This window comes from Nuphar pumila, chromosome 8 (genome assembly GCF_984573655.1).
Source record: "Nuphar pumila chromosome 8, dmNupPumi1.hap1.1, whole genome shotgun sequence".
Lineage (NCBI taxonomy): Eukaryota > Viridiplantae > Streptophyta > Magnoliopsida > Nymphaeales > Nymphaeaceae > Nuphar > Nuphar pumila.
In genome coordinates, this window is record NC_143256.1 from 95,222,277 (window position 1) to 95,244,014 (window position 21,738).

At 37.2% G+C, this 21,738-nt stretch overlaps 1 protein-coding gene across 1 annotated transcript in view; it reads left to right on the plus strand.

The window, feature by feature from the left end:
• Window positions 1–9,517: 9,517 nt before the first annotated feature.
• The window catches only part of MEE55 (Serinc-domain containing serine and sphingolipid biosynthesis protein), a 44,844-nt gene continuing 32,623 nt past the window's right edge, over window positions 9,518–21,738 (plus strand). The window contains exons 1-7 of the mRNA XM_090015359.1: window positions 9,518–9,854; window positions 11,236–11,309; window positions 12,221–12,380; window positions 13,061–13,085; window positions 14,478–14,564; window positions 15,944–16,115; window positions 16,243–16,316. Coding sequence (XP_089871485.1) covers window positions 9,518–9,854; window positions 11,236–11,309; window positions 12,221–12,380; window positions 13,061–13,085; window positions 14,478–14,564; window positions 15,944–16,115; window positions 16,243–16,316 — 929 coding nt within the window. The remainder of the gene's footprint in view (window positions 9,855–11,235; window positions 11,310–12,220; window positions 12,381–13,060; window positions 13,086–14,477; window positions 14,565–15,943; window positions 16,116–16,242; window positions 16,317–21,738) is intronic.

Below are 21,738 nucleotides of genomic sequence, written 5' to 3' on the forward strand. Positions count from 1 at the left end.
ATTTTGGTTTTTCTGGTAGGCAAATGATGAATTTTAAGCAAAGCTTTTGAAAACCAGTGAAAATGAAGCGAGAAAATGAACTTTGGATAGAGTCCTACTTCGATCAGGACTTTGGGGTAGAATCCTAATTTGATCAGGATTCTGAGATAAAACCTCAGAATTTCGAAATTCTTTGATAAAAGTGTAATAGTTTTGGTAGATTGAAAGATTTCTGAAAGATTCTTTCAAAATTGAAATCAGGATCAGAGTCCTGATCCAACTAGGACTCTCTGAACAGAGTCCTGTTTTAACTGAAACTCTGAGTTTCTGACTCATTTTGAAAGTTTTTGAAAGATTTGATTGAAAACGAATAAAATAGTTGTAAAAGATTAGAATCCCAATCCAATTGAAACTCCGAAGAAGAGTCCTGATCCAACTGGACTCTTGAAGAAGAGTCCTGATCCAACTAGGACTCTGAAATTTTGGCCAAAACAGAAAATTTTGAAAGGTTTTCTTCAAAAACAGGTAAAAAGGTAGTGAAAAGTAGAGTTCTGATCCGATTGGACTCTGAAAAAAGAGTCCTGATCCAACTAGGACTCTAAAATTTTTGAGATTTTTGATAAGTAAAGGAATCCAGAAGCGACACCACCTAAATGGGTCTCATCTGAGAATTGAAATCAATTGAAATTGAGTTTGAAATGAATCCAGATTGTTTTCTGAGAAAATATTTCGAAATATGAGGTCCTGGGGTTGGAAAATGATAGAATGTTGACTCAAAACCCAGGTTTTGAAATTGATTTTAAAAGAAAAAGTTTTAAAACTCAAATCTGGATTGAATGTTTTGAAAATAGGAGTGCTGGATCTCGAAAATGAGATGTAATGACATGCAATGCTATGTAGTGCAATGAAATGGTATGCCGAATGCATGCAATGATATGCAATGACACATGAAATGTGAGCACTGGATAAGAGTGAAAATTTGGGGTGTTTACAACTGGCACTGCTGTATGCACGGCTACAGCAATGCTTGTATGCACGGCTACAGCAGTGCCAAGCACTGTTGTAGATGTGTGAATGAACGCAATTGTTGATAAGTGCATGTTGGAGGTGAACATGGTGCTAAATATGGTGGAATATAGTGTTGCAGTGAATAATGTCATGAAGTGAGGTACTTCAGCCATGCTGGTGCAGGTGGGCAAAAATATGGGGAATGATGTTATGAATGAGGTGTCAGAGATATACACGGTACATACAACAGATAGGATGCTATGCGAATATGCATGGGTGTTGTTGATGTTGGGAGTGAAGAGTTGCATGAAGGAAGTGGTGGTGTTTGCAACAGGCATAATAGCATTGGGGAAGAGACAGTGGTGTATGGGTATTGGGTAACAGCTAGATGAGGGTAATGTACTGAACATAGGCATAGGCAATGCTTGGTAATAGGTGGAGATGAAGGTGATGAAGTATGAAGATGAAGATGGTATAGCAATTGGAGTATAGTGATATGGAGGATGAAGCAAAGATGTTGCGTTATATATGAAATATTCTGCAAATATGATGCCATATTGGCATGTATTGTGACCACTGCCTGATCTACTCTCAGCAAGGTCACAAACTTTCATAACCCCAACATGATGATTCAAAACATTTTCAAGAAACTAAGTAAAATGATGATGAGACCAGATTTAAAAAGAAAGTAAATTGTGCAAGTGCCCATGATTGTGGTAAAGATGAGTATGAGGGATGTTGTGGAGTGCTTCATGTTGTGTAAGTGCAGCAGTGAGGTTGAATGGAGTGTCACATACAGGGCATATTGTGATGAAGTGTCATAGAGTGACCTAAGTAATATTGGTGTTGAGTGTGTTGTGTAGTGACTGTGTAATGAATGGATGCTGGCAGGAAATGGGGTTGATGTATGATAGTGAGACAGCGAACAGGTGGTGCACAAGCAAAGGTGGATGTGATGATGGTGAGATATGTGAGAATATTGACATGTGATAACATAACAAAGAGCAAAATAAAAAAAAAAAAATCAATGGAACACAAGTCTATTATCCCTATAGCACTCCTAGTGCTTTGGATTGAACATTAAAGATAATTGAAACTAAGAACGTATTACACAGAATGAGAGTCAACTCTAAAGACACAAATGTAAAGGCTAGCCTAAAAGGATATATACATCCCATTGTCTTTAGTTTCTCAAATGCTGCATGTGAAATATACATTTTACAGTTACCTATACGGTTAAGATTCTATGGCAAGAACTATCTTGATCGTTATTCAAATATGAGAGTAAAGGCAATTCACTGATGCCACAAGTTGTCAAAAACACAAGAGCACAATTCCTTACCTGAAAACGAGTACTCATTCAAGGTCCCACTCAACATAAATTCATGGAGTAAGAATCCAGTTTTTTTTTTAAATCCAATAATGGTTAAAAATGTTTGGATGGCGAAGCTTTTCAGAATACTTAATCTCCTTGAACCTTTTGACTTGGATGATCATGCTGACTCCTGGTATAGCTGGTATAAGAGTGAGGGTTGTGCCTGTAAGGATCACACAACTATAACACATAACATTAAGATGCAACAAAACCACCACAAGGGGCTATTCTTATCCTATGATCATGATGCTCAACAAATGATATTCTCAGCTGAAGGGATGATGCTAATCAATGAGGTATTGTATGGCAGTGCTACAATGTTGATTGCAGGGAGTGAAAAATACAGGGAAGATAGGCAGGCTACTGTGTAGCAACTGCAAACCTTTATTGGCCGTAATCCCTGAGCAGAGGCTATCTGTTGATGACAAGCCAATTGACATAGAGTTTCCAGTGGATATAATCAAGCAATAATATTGAGCCATCCAGTCTGCGCTTAAATGATTTCAAACAAACATAAAGATAGATTCAAGTTACTGCAGCGAATATTCCAGTAAGTGAGGGATATCAGGCCCTGGTGGAAAATTCGAAACCACGTTTGATGTTATAGGCATCTGGAACATTCAGAAAAAAATACACTTCTCAGATCAGGAATTGGGAACGGGTGCTATACTGTCCATGTCACGGAAGCAATATACAGCTGTGATCGGCATCAGTATCATCCCAGTTAATATATTGGCTTACACTGCAGAGAATCAATCAAAGAAGACAACACACAACTCACAATAAGTAAAACTTATTCTTAGTGAGGAGATAACAATTTAATCCCTGCAAAGAAGTATTCAACAACCTATAGCTTAACGAGTTGACTCCAGGATGCTATCTGAATGAAAGGCCAACTACAGGGAAAGAAGAACCATAAAATTCAAGGGATTAGCAAGATCTAGTGAGCACTGAACTTGTCATTTCATCTTTCAAGGGAGACACGTAACAGACTTTCTACCAACATCTATTCTTGCCGATATAACAAAAGCCTCCTAATATGCTTAGACACCCATTCAGGAAGATCAAAACCATAATGTAGCAACATGTTTTTTTTTTTGGTACATTTCACTGATCCATTATTTCAAAATGGATGACTGAACTAAGCAAGGAAAAGAACCAATGAAACGATAAGTCAACCAGTGAATAAAAATATTAAAAAGACTTATGATATAAATGCAAGAAAAAGAGGAAAGAGAGAACAAATAACATAAATCGAGAGAGAATGCAAAAAATCGACTTATACTCCAGGCATTGAATAACAAAAAAAAAAACATTGATGTAACCACCATTGCTAAACTTCAGATCATCGGGAGCATATACCAGTTAAAACATTGGAAACATTATGATGAATCGATCATAGGCAAATGCCATTAAAGACAAATACATGGATGGTAAAGATGACCTAAAATCAGACGCTGGGCAGGAGAAAGAACGAAAGAAATGATATGTTCAGACATTGAGGACATAATACAACGCAGTGAGTGTTTAAGAAAAGTGTATGTCATTCTGGAGCAAAATGGATTGCTGAATGAACCAACAAGCTCCAGATCATCATTTACAGAAATGTGATCTTAGAGAATGCCTATCGCCAAGGCAATTTCAATCGTTCCAAATTGCTGAGGCAACAACAACACGCTGCAGAGTAATGGCAATGGAATGCAAAATTTCATAAACATGGAATGACAAAAGGGAACTGAAAAGGTAAACTAAAGGGAAAAGTTGACTACGGAGCAACATAAACAGGATTTTACTCATATATAGATTGAGGAAATCTGATGAAATAAATCATGAAAATGAATGTTGGGATTAGAAGATCCTGTTGTTATTGCACGAGATGGGTTGAAATTGCTATAAGTAATTCAACACCACCTATAGTGCGTTAATGGGGTAAAACAGGAGAAAAACGGGGAAATTAAAGAAGAAGAAATCAGAACGAAGGTTGAATGGCAACTTACCTGATTGCTTTGGGTCTTGAAGGAGGGAGTTCCCTCTTCTACCGTGGGAATTCTCTTCTGTTGAAGGAGAAGAGGGAAGGCACCAGGGGAGGAGGAAACAAAAAAAACTAGAGAGAGAGGCTCACTGGCTCCCTTTTGCTTGCAGGAACCTTAGAAGAGGGAGCGAAGATGATTATAGGCAATGGAAGGGGCGAGAATGGATGCCGGAGGAGACCCCTGCGCCTCCTGTTTTATAACAGGAGGCCGTTAGGCTCTCTTTCGATTGGGTCCCTCTCATTTTTTAAAAATTTTCAAAAACAATGTCCTTTTCACAAATTTTTTTTTGAAATGTGGTTTTTAACAAAAACGAATTTCTAAAAGGGGCTTAAAAGCTTTTTTTGTATTTTCTTTTTTCTATTTCTATTTTTTTGTTTCTTTTTCTAATATTTTCTACAATTTTTTTTAGTATTTTTGAAATAAAACTCTAAAACTATGGGAAAATAAGGGATTTAAAACTATTTTTTTATATTTTTGGAGAAATATTTACAAAAGAAAGGTTTTCTAAGAATTCGGGTTTGATTTCTTCAGAAAATGGGTTTAGATCCGAATTTTGAGGAAATGTTCGAGTCTTGAACCTCAAATTGAGAAATACAAAGCATCGAATCCAAATGAACACCGGATCGACTGTCTGAGCCTTTCAAAAATTATTTTTGATATTTTTATAAATTTAATTTAAAATTCGGATAACGAGGCTCATATTTGGATTTTAACACTGGATCCAGATACGAAATTGAGTTAGATATAGAAAATGAATTTGATTCCAGTAAATTCGAAGAATAACTAAAATTTAGATTGAAATTGACTCAATTTTCTTAGAAAGTCAGGGCCAGGGGCATAAAGGGAATTTTTACAAAATTTTGAAAAATTTGAGGTGTTCACAATTAGTTAATTAAATTAATTAATTATTTAATTATGTAGTTAGAGAAATTTGTGAATAGGACTCTTAGGGATCAGATTAGGTAAGATTTTTAAATGAATTAGGATTCTAAGGAGGGGACGCTGCCCTCCATTGGTGGAGTTTTAATATAAATAAAAAGAAAAGAAAAGAAAAGAGAAAAGTCTCTCTCTTATCTTCTTCTTTCCTATTCCTTTCTTCTTCTACCTTCTTCTTCTTTACAGTTTTTCCAGCAGCCATTTAAGCTGCTCCAAAGTGCTATGATGTGAGACGAAGGTATTGGTGGTTCTGAAAACACGTTTCAAGTAGGATTCATCCTACGTGTAGCAAAGATCGAATGCAAACACTTAAACCATGTGTCTTGCTTATTCTACGGGCTGATCCATGGTGGATCAGATCTGAAATAGGATTAAAAAGGTTTTAACAGTGTTTTAAATTTAATATTATGCTGTAAAATTGATTTACAAAATTGTTTTTGGTAAATCTATGCCCAGATGGCTAAACCAGGAAATTGGATGTATTTTTGCGAAACTCATAGTTTCATATTCTTAGGTAATTTTGGATAGTTATATCTTTGTTCCCAACACGATTGGATGTATATTTTCTTTCTTTCATATGTTTACAGTATGAATCATGTTCCTGCAAATTTATTTCATGTGTTCCATGGTGTTTTCACATGCTAGCATCTTAATCTAGTTATTATATGCAAAAATCATGATTTATTTTGATAGTTTAGATTCTAAAGCATGTGTTATGATCATATGACGTCTCTTTATAATTGTACTTAGTATTTAGATATTGTCTATATGTTGATGTATGATTAAAAATAAATATTTCATGTTTGTGCTTGAGTTTTCTTATTTTTATCATGATTTATATTATATTTTTCATGTTGTCTTGATTTTCTTAACAAACTCATTGCAATAAAATAAATATAACTCTCAAATCGGATCACCAATGGCCAAACACTTTTATAGAGACCTTTCAGACATCTGGAGGTGTCTTAGAAAAATATTGAGCCTTATTGTGGTACAAAAGTAAGAGTTATGGATGCTGCAACCTAAGACAAAAATTTTGTCCTGTGTGCAGAGCGATTCTTGATAGTCGGTTTTGCAAAACATCTAATAAATCAATGGTTTCGAGTTCATGGCTGTTTTTTTGATATGTTATGCATATCATATGAGTATATCTAAGAAAAATAAAATAAAAATACGTTTTGTTCTCTGTAAATCTTGAGGACTCACACAAATTGTATAAAATTCAAGATTCTGCAGAAATTCTAGATCTAGAACTATCACAGACAGGGTCAGGTCCAGAAAATCTAGAAAATTCATATGATAAAGTTTTTTGTCAAACTTAGATGATTCTGAAAGCTAACAAGTATACCTTTCAACAAAACATTTGGGAGGACAAATTCCCTCTCGGATTAGGTCTGGTGATTGCTTTTTTGTGAAGCAAGATTTTGGCAGGTTCTATTAGAACAAAAAAACAGTCTTGGGTCCATGGATATCTATGGGCAAACAAAATAGCTTTTTTGAGATCTATTACTTGGATTTGAAAGTTAATAGCCACTGATATTATTGTAAATTTTTATAAAGATATATCTATTTGTTTTGATGGTCTGTTAGACTAGTGAACAACATGTAAATTCTGATATTATATAATTCTTGATTCTTTATAATATCTTGACTTGTGAATCTATTTTGCTAAATCTATATGCTTGATTATGAGATGAGATGTTAATGATGTATATGTGGATGTGGGATTTGTCATGAATATGTTGTATGCAAGCATGTAGATTAGTTGTGCATGATGGCATATGAGACTACATGTTACAATATGAGATTTAAGCATGATGATTGGGCCATGTAGTGTGCATAGGCATGCATATGTTATTTTTATGAAATTCATGGTTCATGCCAAATTGAAATGGGTCTCATGCATCATGTAGTATGATATGTTGTAAGTCATGTGAGACATGCATAATAGGGCTCGAATGTGAATCAGGTTCGGTGGAACCAAGGTTGCTAGTGAGCACCCAGTTAAGTTGTAATAAACATGCTTGTACACACACCTTTTAAGTTAAATTTTTTGGTATTCCTTAAATTGAGTACATACTTTGAGATACTCTTGGGTACTTCTTAATGCGAGTATGTACCTTGAGATACTCTTGGGTGCTCCTTAAGTTGAGTACATACCTTGAGTAGATCAAATGAGCTATCTTTAATGCACCTCAGTGACTTCGGGTGGGTGTGGGTTCATGCCTTATGAGGCAATGGTTTGAACTGCCCATAGTAGAGCTCGGCGCTATTGAGTCTGGTGCTGAGTACACCCAGTGTTGTAGTTGGACCCAATTTAAATAACACCTAATAACCCATTTGGTTGTACAACCTACTTTGAAGAGGGTAAGTGGTACACACGTCGACTGACACATTTTGAGGGCATTGACACGTCTTAAGCCCCCAATCGTCAGTGCAGGGGGTTAGGGCTGTCAATTTATCCTAACTAGACAGTTAGGCTCTGCAGAGTAGCAATCGATTCTCTAGATCATTGTTAAGTCTCTCTTTCGGTTAAAGACCACTTTAGTAAATGTTTGGTCTGGCATTTCAAATTGGTGGGTTAATTAAAATACATAGTATAATAAACATTCATCTGATTGCTAAGTCAGGATTAGGTCTTGGGCGTGTACCCCTCAAGAAAGGAAAGAGAAATAATGCATTAGATTAGGTTCACAAGTGGTTAAATGATTCATTGTATGTTAGTATAAAATTATATGCATGTCAGGTACAATTTTTAGTTTATGCATATGTTGGCATATATGAATCTGATTATTATCTTGATTACTAATGATATGATGCATGTACATTACATGATGATAAGAATGAATTATTGTGTAATCTTGCATGATTAAATTAGTATTGTTGTGATCATTAACTTTGTTAAGTTTATAAGTTATGACATGCTATGATTTGTTTGCCTTGGAAAAGATGTATCCTTTGTGCATTAGGGTGTTTTCCTACTCGGGCTTTGGCTAATTGAAGGGAGGGAACGACCTACCTAAAGTCATTCTTTCCTTGGTTCTACGGGGTTGAGTGTCTTCCACTCGCAGCAACAACAAAGATGAGGGTTTCCCACAGATGCAAGACACAAAGGAAAGGAGGAGGTCGACGAGCTAAGGGTGGCACACTACTGGCGATGTTGAAAAAAGAGAGGAGAGGGTGGCTGGACGGTGGAGGAAGAAGATGCATGAAGAAAGAGAGAGGGGATAATTAGGGCATCAAATGCAAGAAAGAGGTAGAGGAGAAGCTGATCGTGAGAGAGGGGGAAAGGTGGGGTTTTAATATGGGATGGATTTGGGTCTGACCCAGATCCAATAAAGATCCAAATGGATCTTGCTCCATCGGGTAAAGCTAACTAGCTCCATTGGGCAAGAAAACAAAACCCTTCACCAGTTGTACACTGGAAGGCCTCCAGTCAGTAAAATCCTTGACGTCCTCGTGCTTACTCAGTCCACCAACGTTAACCTTTCGGAAAGAGAAGCTCCTTATTGGTTGGAACCTTGATCATCTCATGCAATGTTATCAAAATCAGTCTGAATCAGATCAAATCGGCGTAAATTTTTTTTTTAATATTTTCATGAAGGTCAAAAAAATAATGTAATGTTTTTTTTTTATTTTTAAGGACGTGTCATCTGATGGTAAAAAAAGGTTGATTAAAGATCGATTCGATTTTTCTTTTTTCTTTTTTTAAGAAACCAATTCACCTAGAGAACCGATTTTAACATTGCTCTTATGTCAGATGACAAACCAAGTCGCCACTGGCTAAGAAGGTGGAGCCCTTGCATGTGAGCAAGTTTTGCAAACTATGATCGTAACATTTTAACGGGTCCATCCCACCCTTTGGCCTGCATGGTCTTATTCCTTTCTTTCAGAAAAAAGAAAAGACTCATGCATGGTCCTGCGTGGTTCAGCATCAAGAATGAAAAGACACTTTAAGAAAAGTATTGTTTACTTCTTTATGTTGGATCACATCATAGGACATTATATTTAAGGGTCACTAAAGGTGGTCACCTGAGCCTTTTTCCAGCAAAACCACATTCTAAATCCAATTAAAATAAAGCATTCTGCTTTACTTAACCAACTTCTCACTCTTTCTTGCATTGTATTGGAAGACTAAGAGACTTGAGCTCCAATTTTGGTGCAACATCGATCTGAGATAGGTACGATGCCGTCTAGCATGAAAGCAGTGGTTGATCAAGTTGCAGAGGGTACTAACAATGGCGGCGGCAACCAGGGTGCAACTGCGAGTTGCGAGGGTGCTGCTGGCAGTACTAGATGCAACGTCTTCATGTCTAGTTGTTGTGGTTACTTACGTTCTAGCATCAATCTTGGATCGTTAAGTCGCGTTTACGGTCTAATGGCTAAGACTTGGAACATCTGCTTACGCTCCACACCCTCCCCCATGACGGCGAGATACTTGTACGCGTTGATGTTTGTTATCACCAACATAGTGGCCTGGACTGTTCGGGATTATGGCCATGATTTGCTATCGGAGCTAAAGAGTAAGGATCATTCTTAAGAACTCAATTATGCATTTTAATCATTTTAGATTTGTTTTCCTGGCCACAAGGCCAGCCCTTGGATATGGGACAATGACTTGATAAGAATCTTGATTAATTAGAGGATGAATCTTTAATTCTTGAGTCAAGATCTCTTTAAATTTCTACAAATTAGACCAAGGAGTCGGGCATGGTTTAATTAGCCTTTTGGTTCTGTTGGTTAGATCAAAATCCCATTCAAAATTAGCTTAGTAGCCAACCTAGCCCAATAAACAGAGGGCTAGGCAAGGCTTGGGAAAAGGCTGTTGCCTATCATATAGAGGTGAAACTTTTGAGATGATAGATAGACATTCATAGACTATGCACAAGTAGCAACCACACTATAACTAATTAGTCATTAATAGGTACCCATTTTCAACAGTCTTTTGCAAATCTTGTCCATTTGGTAGGAATCCAATATTTAGATTGTGTTTTGTTATGAAAAGAATATATGATTTATCAATAATTCCAATATATATAAAAATTCAGGGTAGTTCATCCTCAATCCCTAAAAGAACCAGCTCATATGGATGATCAAAGAACCAATTCCAACAAAATCAAGCATGTATGCATGGTTATGCCACGTACTCCTTCGGTGGTTTGGTACCATGATACATTATCTTATACAGTTTTCTAGTTTTTAATGGGATAGTAGGAATTTATGGGTAGCTTCACCCTTTCAATACACATATGCATGCTGATGAATGCAAGCATAATTGCAGGCAAGTCACAGAAAAGATACGATAGTTGCGAAATTGCTAAAAGTTGGTCCCTTCTTTTCTAGATAGTGTGCCATCATTAGATTCAGCGGCATTAAATAAACATTCTTAAGTAATAATGAAGTTTAAATTTTCCCAATTTTTCATTTACCTTTCCTAATTTAGTATTTTTATTATCATTGTGAATAGCTTGAATGGTGATTAACATATTTTTAATTGGAAACTCTAACTTAAAGCACTAAAAAACAAGTTGGCAACCCTTAAACAATGCATGTAAACACCAACTTGGAAAACTTCTTTTTCTTTTCTTTTTTTATGTTGCCATTTTTACTGCCAAAATGCCATCTTTTGATTTTTTTTTTAATCGGCTTTTTATCTTATGCATAGGTTGCTTTCTGATGCCTGCCTCTTTGAAATTGTGGCTGTATATTTCTATAAACAATTGAATGGGCGTCTTCTCCAATTCTTGAAAAGAAAAAAGAAAAAAAAAAGTCTAATAAACTAAATAAGCATATAAGTCATGCTGCATCCTTTTGTAAACAGGAACACAAGGCAACATATGGAAGGAATCTTGGTCATGTGATTTCCTAACTTCAGTTTTGGGACTCTTTTTTCTTGAATTGCAGGGCTGAAAGAATGTAGGGGTGGTGGATACTGCCTTGGAGCAGAAGGGGTGCTAAGAGTGAGCCTTGGTTCTGTTGTATCCTTTTTCTTTACCAGGGACAGAGTGATCTCTTTACTTTGTTTTCCTTTGCTTTATTCCCAAGACAACTTAATTCTCCAAATCCCATCATCCACATCGGATTTCAATTGGGTTGAACTCAATCGGGTCTGGATCTAGGCCCATATCCAAAACCAATATTCCACGACCCATCTGCATCCATATGCAAACTTTGGACTGGGTTTGAGTGGATCCATATAGAGCGTCCAACTTACAATGAGTTAAAATATTTTGTTTATGTTGTCAGTCTAGATAGCTTATTTTGGTGGACCCAGTCCAGCAGGGGCTGGAAGTCCAAATTGTCTTAACGGGCTCGGATGCAAACCTAGTTGGGATTGACTCATCCTGATAGTGGTATGGTGCCAATCTTATAGGATGCTCTCTGTTTGGGAGTCGTATTAGTATCCAGCTAATTGGCAGGGGTAAAATTTATACTCTTCATGCAGGGATCTAAGCAGGTTGGATCAAGGGGTGGTGAGTCACGGGATCCGATCCATCCCAACCAGATCAGTTTAGGTGGAAACTATTATCTCGTAATCTTGCAATTGTAGCCCGTAGGGAATTTGACTAATCCTCCCTATACATCATATGCCCTCGTGCAGTTGAGACTAGAAAGGAGTGAGACCCAGATCAAGATCCTGTTCAGAAATGCCAAACTAGATTTGGATATATCAAGGAGTTGAAAGTTGAAACCTACTGACTGGATCTGGTAAGCCTGTTGTACTGCTCACATGACCAGGACCAAGTTGGACCTTGGTATGGGTTATGTTGGACCTGATCCATTGTCATATTAATGTTAAGCGTTGATTTGGTGAGAGATTAGAAGACCATTCTTCATTAGCCTCTCTGATCTCAGTGATATTTGTTTATGCTTAACTCTCGGACGGCAGATATTTTATTTTATTATGCTTCTTTTGACCGTTGGAACCACAAGGTTGGATGACCCTAGAGGGACTTGGCACTGCAGCTGGTGGTCTGCAAAGATCCTGTTATGGTTTGTCTTTACACTACTGCAGTTTTTGGCTCCCTCTGACTGGATTCAGCTCTATGGTAAGCCAAACACCAACACCATCACAGCTGGGATGTAAATGGGTTGGATATAAACGGGCATTGCCTATTTGGATTCGGAGTCTACTCCGATGAAATAAGCAATTAAAGGGCGTTTGAATCCCTCATATCCCGGAACCAAGGGATTGTGGGGGTTGGGCATGAGAGCAGATCAGGTGATCTGCCAAATCACTTTAAAGAAAGTGATTTGGCATCCTCACCATCCACAAATTGTCCTCATGGACGGTGAAGATGTCAAATCGCTTTCTTAAAGTGATTTGACGGATCACCTGATCTGCTCTCGTGCAGAATAGCCTAAAACGGGGATCTCAGATCATGGGATCGGAGATCCGTCGTTTGAGAAGGTGTGGGGCCCATGCCTTGGTCCACGTGTCCATGGATCTCCTCGAGATCCACGACATTACCCTTGAATGAAAAGTGGGCATCTTTCCCATCTAGGTGAATTGAACGTTCTTAATTTTTCGCCAACTATGAGTCGGCCAAACTCGGCCTTTCTTCTTTCATCTTAGACCCAGAATGATTTTCTTTTTTGGTGTAGTTGTTGTTGTTGTATCAGCCAAACTCGGCCTTTCTTCTTTCATCTTAGACTGATATATTATGGTTTGCTTGCTAACATAGGCTTTTTGGTCACATAATAAGTCATATAATGCCTTGTTTTTCAGGGAGACTAGCACACTTTGGAGCTGGGTATGTATCCTTCTCCTTCTTTCAAGAGTATGTTTGGCTTTTTGTGATGTGGCCCAAGTTCACGAAGATGTTTCCGTTGTGGCAGAAATAATGGGGGAGGATGAGACTTTTATATGAAATAGAACGTGGAGTTCATGAACAGAGTCTCTCTCTCTCTCTCTCTCTCTCCTAACACCCAGTTTTCCAGTAGAAAAAGGAATCCCAAAGGAAATCCAGGATTCTGTTGGCACCCAAACATGCATTCTTTCTGAATGCCTTGGTAAAATGTTTGGAACAATCAGAACTAGTATCCAACAGGTTGAACTCTTGCTGGACCCAAATGGGACCAATTCCTGTCTCATCTTAATTAACCTTTATCTGGTCCAGATCTTGGTCTTGGTCTATGCCTAGACCTAATTAAGTTCGAACTTATTGGTTATTAAAATTTTAAAACCATCTTTTTAAACCTAAAGTTATAAGTGAAGGAGTTCTGCATCAGTCTCGGAATTGGATCCTATTGATCAATTCTGAAGAAAGTTACGAGAACCACAATGGTGGATCTGGATCCAAACCCTTCAGGTCAAGTATCAGAGCAATCCATTGTTTGAAAATCTCAAAAGCCCAAGCCCGCTTAAGCGTAGATAAAACCATCATGTTTGCAAAACCTGGGAAACTTTTTTTCCAGGAGGAAAGTACACCATTTTGCCCAAAGTAAATATTTTATATGTTTTGCAAATGTACAAATCATTTTTTTCATGGGAAAAGAACAACTGCTTTATTAGATGAGAGTTTTTGCTATGAAATTTTTTCTCACCTAAGGAAATGATTCATAGGCCACTTTCCCAGGTGAGTTTGCAAACATGTCATGCTCTGAATTGCAACTTTTTTATTTATTTATTTTTATTTTTATTTTTTTATTTTTTGGGGGAGGTGCCGGGGAAGGGAGATAATCGACCATACATAATTTTATGCAAACAGATTCATGAAGTTTTCTCAACGCACTTTGCACGTTGGTTTGTCATCACACAGCCTTAGCTTCAGCCTTCATTTTCTGCCTGTATAACCAGGGGTGGACATCAGGAAGTGCCAGGGTCTTATCAGGCTGGGTTCCAAGTGGGTCTGTACGGCCCTTTAATCCCGACCAGTAAATGGGCCAAGCCGACCCGGCTTCCTTGATATTTCTCCTCCCTACCTGGACCCAGTCCATGTACTGATCGGGCCATCAGTCCTGAAACTTATCAGGCTGCACAAGGCAGCCAAACCCAGCCCATCTAGGGTTAGGTACCTGACTGACTACCCATCAGGTACCCGATCCCAATCCCCATCCCTATGTATAACAGCTCAAAACACATTAGACAGTAGCGTTATCTATCACTGCCATTTGAAATTGATGTGCTGACAATTTCTTTACAGAGTTTTCCTTGTCATCCAACTGTTCAGTGTCATCAGTTTCATAAGTTGGTTCAATGCCTGCATTCACTCGGAGAAGTACACAAAATGGTATGAGGTCATCAGCATCACCCTACTCAAAGTGAACTAAGTATATTCATGCAGTTTATCTTACATCTTATAATAGAAATAAACAGTGCAAAAACATTGTGTTACAAGTTGTAATTAACGTAATTAGTTGCTTTAGATATATCACAAATTCACAAAGTAGGAACTTCATGCTTTGATTTTACAAGGTCATCAGTTTTGTTTTAAAATGCTCACTTCTAAGAAAGGGCGTATGTACCCTACATAATGTTGGAAAATATCCCTTCATTCGTTCCTCTTTATGGTAGAATCTCTATCCTTTAAGCCTGATTGTAAGACATTAAGATTCCATGTGATTAAAGGTCACCTTGAGCCCATATGCTTATATGAACAAAAGTGATTTTGGAAATGCCATAAGCATTGCAAAACTTATTGCAGACCAGAAGCAAGATGTTGACCCTAATTGAAGATTCAGATCTAACTTTTGATGTGGTACGCACTGTTTTAGTCCAAAATTGATCCAAAATCCAAGATCGACCTATACCTATATGCTATGATAAAATTAGGTTATAGTTTAGATAGGCTTATTGTGATTTCTTGAAGAGATTGGAGTCGTTGAAAAACTTTAGTTTTTCACCACCTACTTGTCTTTCATTGTTTTTCTTGCTTTTCAAACCTGTTTAGTTTTCAATTAGTTCATACTTTAATCTTTATATTGAGGTTTTGGTATAAGAAATCCAATCTTTAGGAAACATCTTCTACCTATCATTTGCATAAAAAATGCAATCTTGAATTCATGATATCTCATCTATTCACATTTCAATATTCTTAAAGTTCAATTTTGTTTTAGGTGAAATCATTTGCTGTTGCCTTAAGAGATGCCTCTGATACACATAATCTTGAAATTTGCCTTTTATTTTTTATGTTAGATGCAATCAAAATTTGAGGCTTCAACTCCTACAAGATAACAAACATGAAACCATATAAAGCAGAACAAAGGAAAACCATTGTCTTATGCTGGGAAAAAATTTGCAGGAAATATTACTTATCTTTGGATTATGTGCTACCTAGAGCATAAAATAGCTTGTGACAGGCATAAGGATTCTAGGAATATTGTTCAACAGCAAAAGGATTTGATTTCATCCCTTTAGGAAATATCACCATGTAATGCAAAACATTTATTGGTGCAAGATCTAGAAAGTTATAACATCTTCTCACAATCAACATTTAGTTCTTCTTCAGGATACATCCATATAGTTGTGTTTTTCAAGTAACTCAGTAGTATGTAGAGTTACATAAACTGTTTAATTTACCACCAGTATGTTTCTTAGAATAGCAATGTATGCATTTAGAACTGTCTTCATAATGCATGTACAACTAATCTGCTCACTTGTGTACTACAGCCGTCTCCAAATCTTGTACATAGCAATTGCTGCCTATGTTGCCATCTTTCTGGGGATCGTATTGATGTATGTCTGGTATGCTCCCACACCATCCTGCAAGACTAACATCTTCCTCATCACCTGGACATTGGTGCTGATTATAATCATAACATGGGTCTCTATCCACTCAAAAGTAAGTTTATTTTCATATCGTGGCTCTATGGAATTCCCATCAACTGTCAGAAACAACCTCAGGCTTTCTTCTTTTTTTTCTCCTCTTTCTTACACCTCAACTCTTGACAATAACCTGTTCGAAGCAGGTAAATGCAGGACTAATAAGCCCCGGGCTTATGGGGATGTATCTAATTTTCATGTGCTGGTGTGCAGCCAGGAGGTACCATTTTTATTTTTTATTTTGCTACCATACCTTGCATAATATTTTTACACCCAATATTAACACTATATAACATTATTGCCATTATTCCTCATTTCTTTTCTCTTTCTTTTTCAATATAAAGTTATATGTATTGGTAATCATACAGGAGTTCTACAAATCCTTATACATACATAATTTGAATTTTTACTCATTGAAATCTGAATGCTAGAGTATGCAACCTATCTCTATGCAGAGGGTTCAGGGTCATTGTGTCCACCAACTTTCACAATTGATTCATGAACAGATGTGTTGTAAATATATTCTGTGTACCCAAAGTAGCTGTAGAAGCATATTTTGATATCTTTCAATGTTCATGAAGCTCTTCTCATGTCCAGTTGGAAGTCAAGTTCCTCATAGCCAAATACTTCCTGCATGCAAGTAGAACCTCATATGCAATACAAATCCTTAGTCGCATATGCTAAGAAAACATTTTAATAAACACCTGTCAAAATTAGAGAGAATGAAGTAAGCAATACTGTCAAAATTAGGGAGAATCAAATATTTCTCATAAGCATTGACAAAAACATAATCATTATTATCATCAGCTTTTCTTCTTGCAATATATAGTTTCTTAGCAAGCACCTACTAACTGTATAACTCCAGAAAAAAAATAAAACAATGAATCCACAGAATCATCAACAGTACATAGCAAAGAAAATCCCCCCAACTTCCCTAGGAATGCTAAAATTGCCAATGATTTTCAGAGGCAGATTCAATATTCAAACAAAAACATGTGAACAATGAAAAATAAACAGAAATTATTAGCATAGACATTCAGGAGAGGTTAAAACATTAGAATATCAGATTCAAATTGTTCAGGTGAAATTTTTTATGGCCTTCGGCTGTCTGCATAATTGGCACTGTTCTGTTTGTTACGTGGCCCGATCAGTGCATACTGTGTTATTGAATTTCCAAAAGCATGGTGTTCTGGCATCATTGATGGTTCCAATCTTCTTTTTTTCTCTAATGAATACAAGTAATCTGCTTGTTAAGAATATTTTGAATGCCAAACCTAGTTATTGGTCATAATGACTTAAAAAACTCAGCCTTGATTGCGAGTTATGGCAGAACATTTAGCTCTTTTGTGATCATATTCCTTATTTTGGCTTCTAGCACTATTCATTTTTGAATTTTTCATAATAGAACTTGCATTAGTTGTGAATTCTTTATATGTTTCTGTAATTATTTGCAATTTTAATTCCTTTTGAAAGCTTTTGAAAGATTTCTGAAAAGCAAGTGGTAGCACTTTTCTCAAAGGTATTTAAAAAAAATATTTTCAATGAAAATTGTCAGTGTAAACCGTGCACCAAATTATAAATACCGGCTAATACTAGTGGTGAAGTCCGGGTCGAACACAGGGAAACGGGTCAAAACCTTGTACTCCAAACAAAACACACTCTTTATTGCCTTGAAAACAAACAAATGTGCAATCAAGACTATTACAAATGTTCGAGCGAAAATAAAAATTAATACAACCCAACATAAATAATTGGCCTAATGCCGTACTAAAAAAATATAACAAGTCTTCGTCTGTTCGCGAACTAACTCCTGTTGTCCTTGTGTGTACGGGCGTGCCTCGATATGTCCACCTCAGCCCACCCTCCACCTAATTCAATCAAGCTCACGACATCACCTACAAAACACGAAACAAACACAAAAACGAAGAAGAAAAACTAGACTATCTATTCTAGCTACAGTTAGTCCCAATAAAGCAAATAATTGAAATAAACTTAATTATGACAAATGGCTGCAACTAAATCTAAGAAAAGAAACAGCTTTAACTAGGAAAAGACTAGAACACGATTTTGCCTAAAACCGATTTTGAACATGTAAAACTCGGTTTTATGAAAACTGCTCAAAACCAAGTTTTTATCATCAAACTCTCTTGGATCTTTTGCAAAACCGTTAACCTAACATGATGACCACTAACTAACCTGCTAACCTAATATAAAAATTAGTAAAGCTACTGATTGACCACTAAACCTAACCAAAAATCAACACAAAACCAGGTTTGGCCGACTGTTTGTGGCTGACGAGGCCTGGCCAGCAGATTGGGTTGGGCCGCCTGACTGTCGATTTTCAAAAACAAGTTTTAACAAAAATAAAAACTAATTGTAATGCTGAAATAAATGCAAACACGTGACCCTCAACTAAATATATGCAATGCAATATGCAACAAAGAAGAAAAACAAAATCCCTAATCTATATGCACCTAAACTAAAGAAGAGGTAGGAAAGAGCATACCTTTCGGCACCTCCAAGGAGCTTGGGGAAGAAGAGAGCGGTCTATACCTGTTCACACATGTGGCTGCCTTCCTTTTGAGTTGAAATTCACAAGGTTCACCATTCCCTCGATCGCGTATCGCCTTCTTTGCTAAGCAACAAATATGGGAGAAGTGTGCGGGAGAAAAGAAGATACCAACTAAGGAGAAAGAAGGGTTTGGCCAGCATCATGGCAACATCTAGGTTGGAGAGGAGGCTCTGATGGCACAACAATCGAGGTAGGGCATGGCGGCACCTTAGGTAAGAAATGGGAAAGAGGAAGAAGAAGGGGGTGACAATTCCAAGGAGGCAAAGATGCCCTCTCAAATGTCCCAATTATGCTTAAGTAGGCTATTCTAGGGTTAGATGAGTAGTTTTGTAAAATTATTAAAGAAAGGCTTATTTTTTCAAAATTTACAAAACACCTCAACTCAACAACTAATTTTTAAAACAATGTTAGAACTTACACAAATTCTAAAGAGTGGTTGATGCCCCACTAGGGGTGTTTAGGTATTTTAGGCCCTCTAAAATGGATCAAATCTCAAATTTTGGATTTTGACTGGTACTTACCTCTAGATTTGATCCAAATACCTTCAAACTGCTCTGAAAAGCTCATCTTAACTCTATTTTTTGCGAAATTTGAACCAAAGCTTTCCTACCAGAAAACACACGTAAAACAATTAAACATGAGCATTTAAACATTAAATATGCATAAGATCATGCATAAGAATGTATAAAAATATGAGTAAAATATGCATGACCAAATTTTTCCATGCTTATTGTTTGCTAGTCCTCGAGCGAACTTTATTCGTAAACTAAAAGAAAGCAGAATAAAATATGCAAAGCAAAGCCCTAAATGCAAAAACTAATGTAAAACATCTAACTAGTCTAACTCACTTTCGTAGGAATCACGGTTGCATTTAGCATATGCAACAAGCCCTTTAAATCCCCGGGTTACCGCAGTGGACGAGTAAGGTCTTGTGAGGGTTTGCAGTGATGCTACCCACAAACACCTCTGTCAAGTATGCATTTAATCTTTTTAAAAAATATTAGGCATCCAAAAAAGCTAGTTTAGATACATATTTCATGAAATTGCATTCTCATAACAAATTATAGTCAAATCACGCCACTACAACAGTAAAATTTCTCTTTCTACCTTTCTAAAATTCACAGTTATTTATGTTTCTCTCTTAGAAAATCATGTATATTCATATTATTGCCCATTTATCCTCACATATATATTTTCTGCACAATTTTCACAAATTGCCAAGCAATGAATTTTCATTAAGCTCTCTCTTTCTCTTTTTTTCACATTGAGCACTATGTCAATTTTCAAGCTTTCGTGACCTATGTAGCGAGCTTTGGGTCAGTGACTCCCAGGACAGACGACCTTAGGGCACTAGATACAAAGTATCCCTCAGACCTAATTGCTCGAGTCACTAGGCCCTAGATTTTGATAACTACATATAGTTTTCGCCCTGCCATGTACAATGCGTACACCTCTTAGGCTTTCTAATGGGTCCATGTAGTGAGCTTTAGGCTAGGGCTCCCACACCAATTGACTTTAAGGCACCAGGTGTAGAACACCCCTCAGGCTCAATTGCTCGAACCCAAAAGGCCACAAGTGTCGACCAAACAGGAGGTTTGACTATCCTAGTTGCCCTATTCGCGTGAGCGCAAACAATTTACATTGTGTCTGAACCCAACTACTAAGGATCAACTAAGAAAATCAAAACAAACTACATGTGTGCTCTTTTTCTTTCTTTTTCTATCTATTTATTACTTGTTTTTCAAAAATATTTATGCATATTCATACGTGTAATTCAAAACAAACGTTACATTCATATACATTCTTTTCTTTGAAATCCACATAACTAACCACTAGCTTTAGATTGGTTTCAAAAGACAAAAAAAAATCACATGGGGCTTTTTAAAAATCTTCTAAAATGTCGGTTCCTACAAAATTCACTAGTATAATGCTAAACTTGTTTTCTCAAAGCCTAATTTTCATGAGTTTTAATGAAAACAAATACATGGATAGAATTTTTTTGGGTGTGCATACCATGCATACCGTACCCTCCCCCCATGCTTGAATGACATTGTCTTTAGTGGCATACTTCGATGCAAAATGCAAATGAAAATGCACATCTAAGGAAGGTAAAGAAAAGAGTATCAGGGAAATGATAGATACAACGTGTTCATGATCTGGAACTCTCTTGAGCTCGTTGTCGCTATGTCCTTGCACCACCACCATGAACTCTCAGATGTGCGGTTTTCTGCCGAGTTGGCGTTGAAATTGCTCCTACAAGGCTTCTTTCTGTTCTATTCCTGCAAATTCATAAACACTAAAAAGCGCATAAGATCCATATATACATGACAATTATTTATCCTAACTAGAAAGAAAGAATAAAATGCAAACCACATGAATCCTAAACTATGAGTAATATGCAAACCGAATAGTGCTGCCCTAGTCCTGGCAATCAATGAGATCGACTGACTCGTTATCCTGTCCCGTAGTGAGATCCGAGATGTAGGGCTTCAGTCTCTGCCCATTGACCTTGAATATCCTCCTCGTACGCAGCTCAAACACAGTCACAACACCATATGGGAACACTTCTCTAACAATGTAAGGTCCATCCCATCTCGATATGAGCTTGCCTGTAACTGAGAATTGAAAAGCCAAACCTTTTGCCCTAGGACAAATGATTTTCGCTAAATATGCTTGTCATGAAAAACCTCCATTCGTTCCTTATAAATTTTGGCATTTTCATACGCCTCATTACGTAGCTCCTCTAACTCACTTAACTGCAATTGTCGCTCTGCTTCTGCTTGGGCCATGTCGAAATTAAATTTCTTAATTGCCTAGTATGCTCTAGCTCGATTGGCAGATGACACGGCTTCCCAAAAACCAATCGATAGGGCAACATGCCAACAGGAGTTTTGTACGCAGTGCGGTAAGCCCAGAGCACATCATCTAATCTCTGTGACCAATCCTTGCGGTCTGGCCTAACCGTCTTTTCCAGAATGCGCTTAATCTCCCTGTTCGAGACTTCGGCCTGGCCACTCGTCTGTGAGTGATATGGGGTAGCAATTTTGTGGAACACTGAGTACTTCCTTAA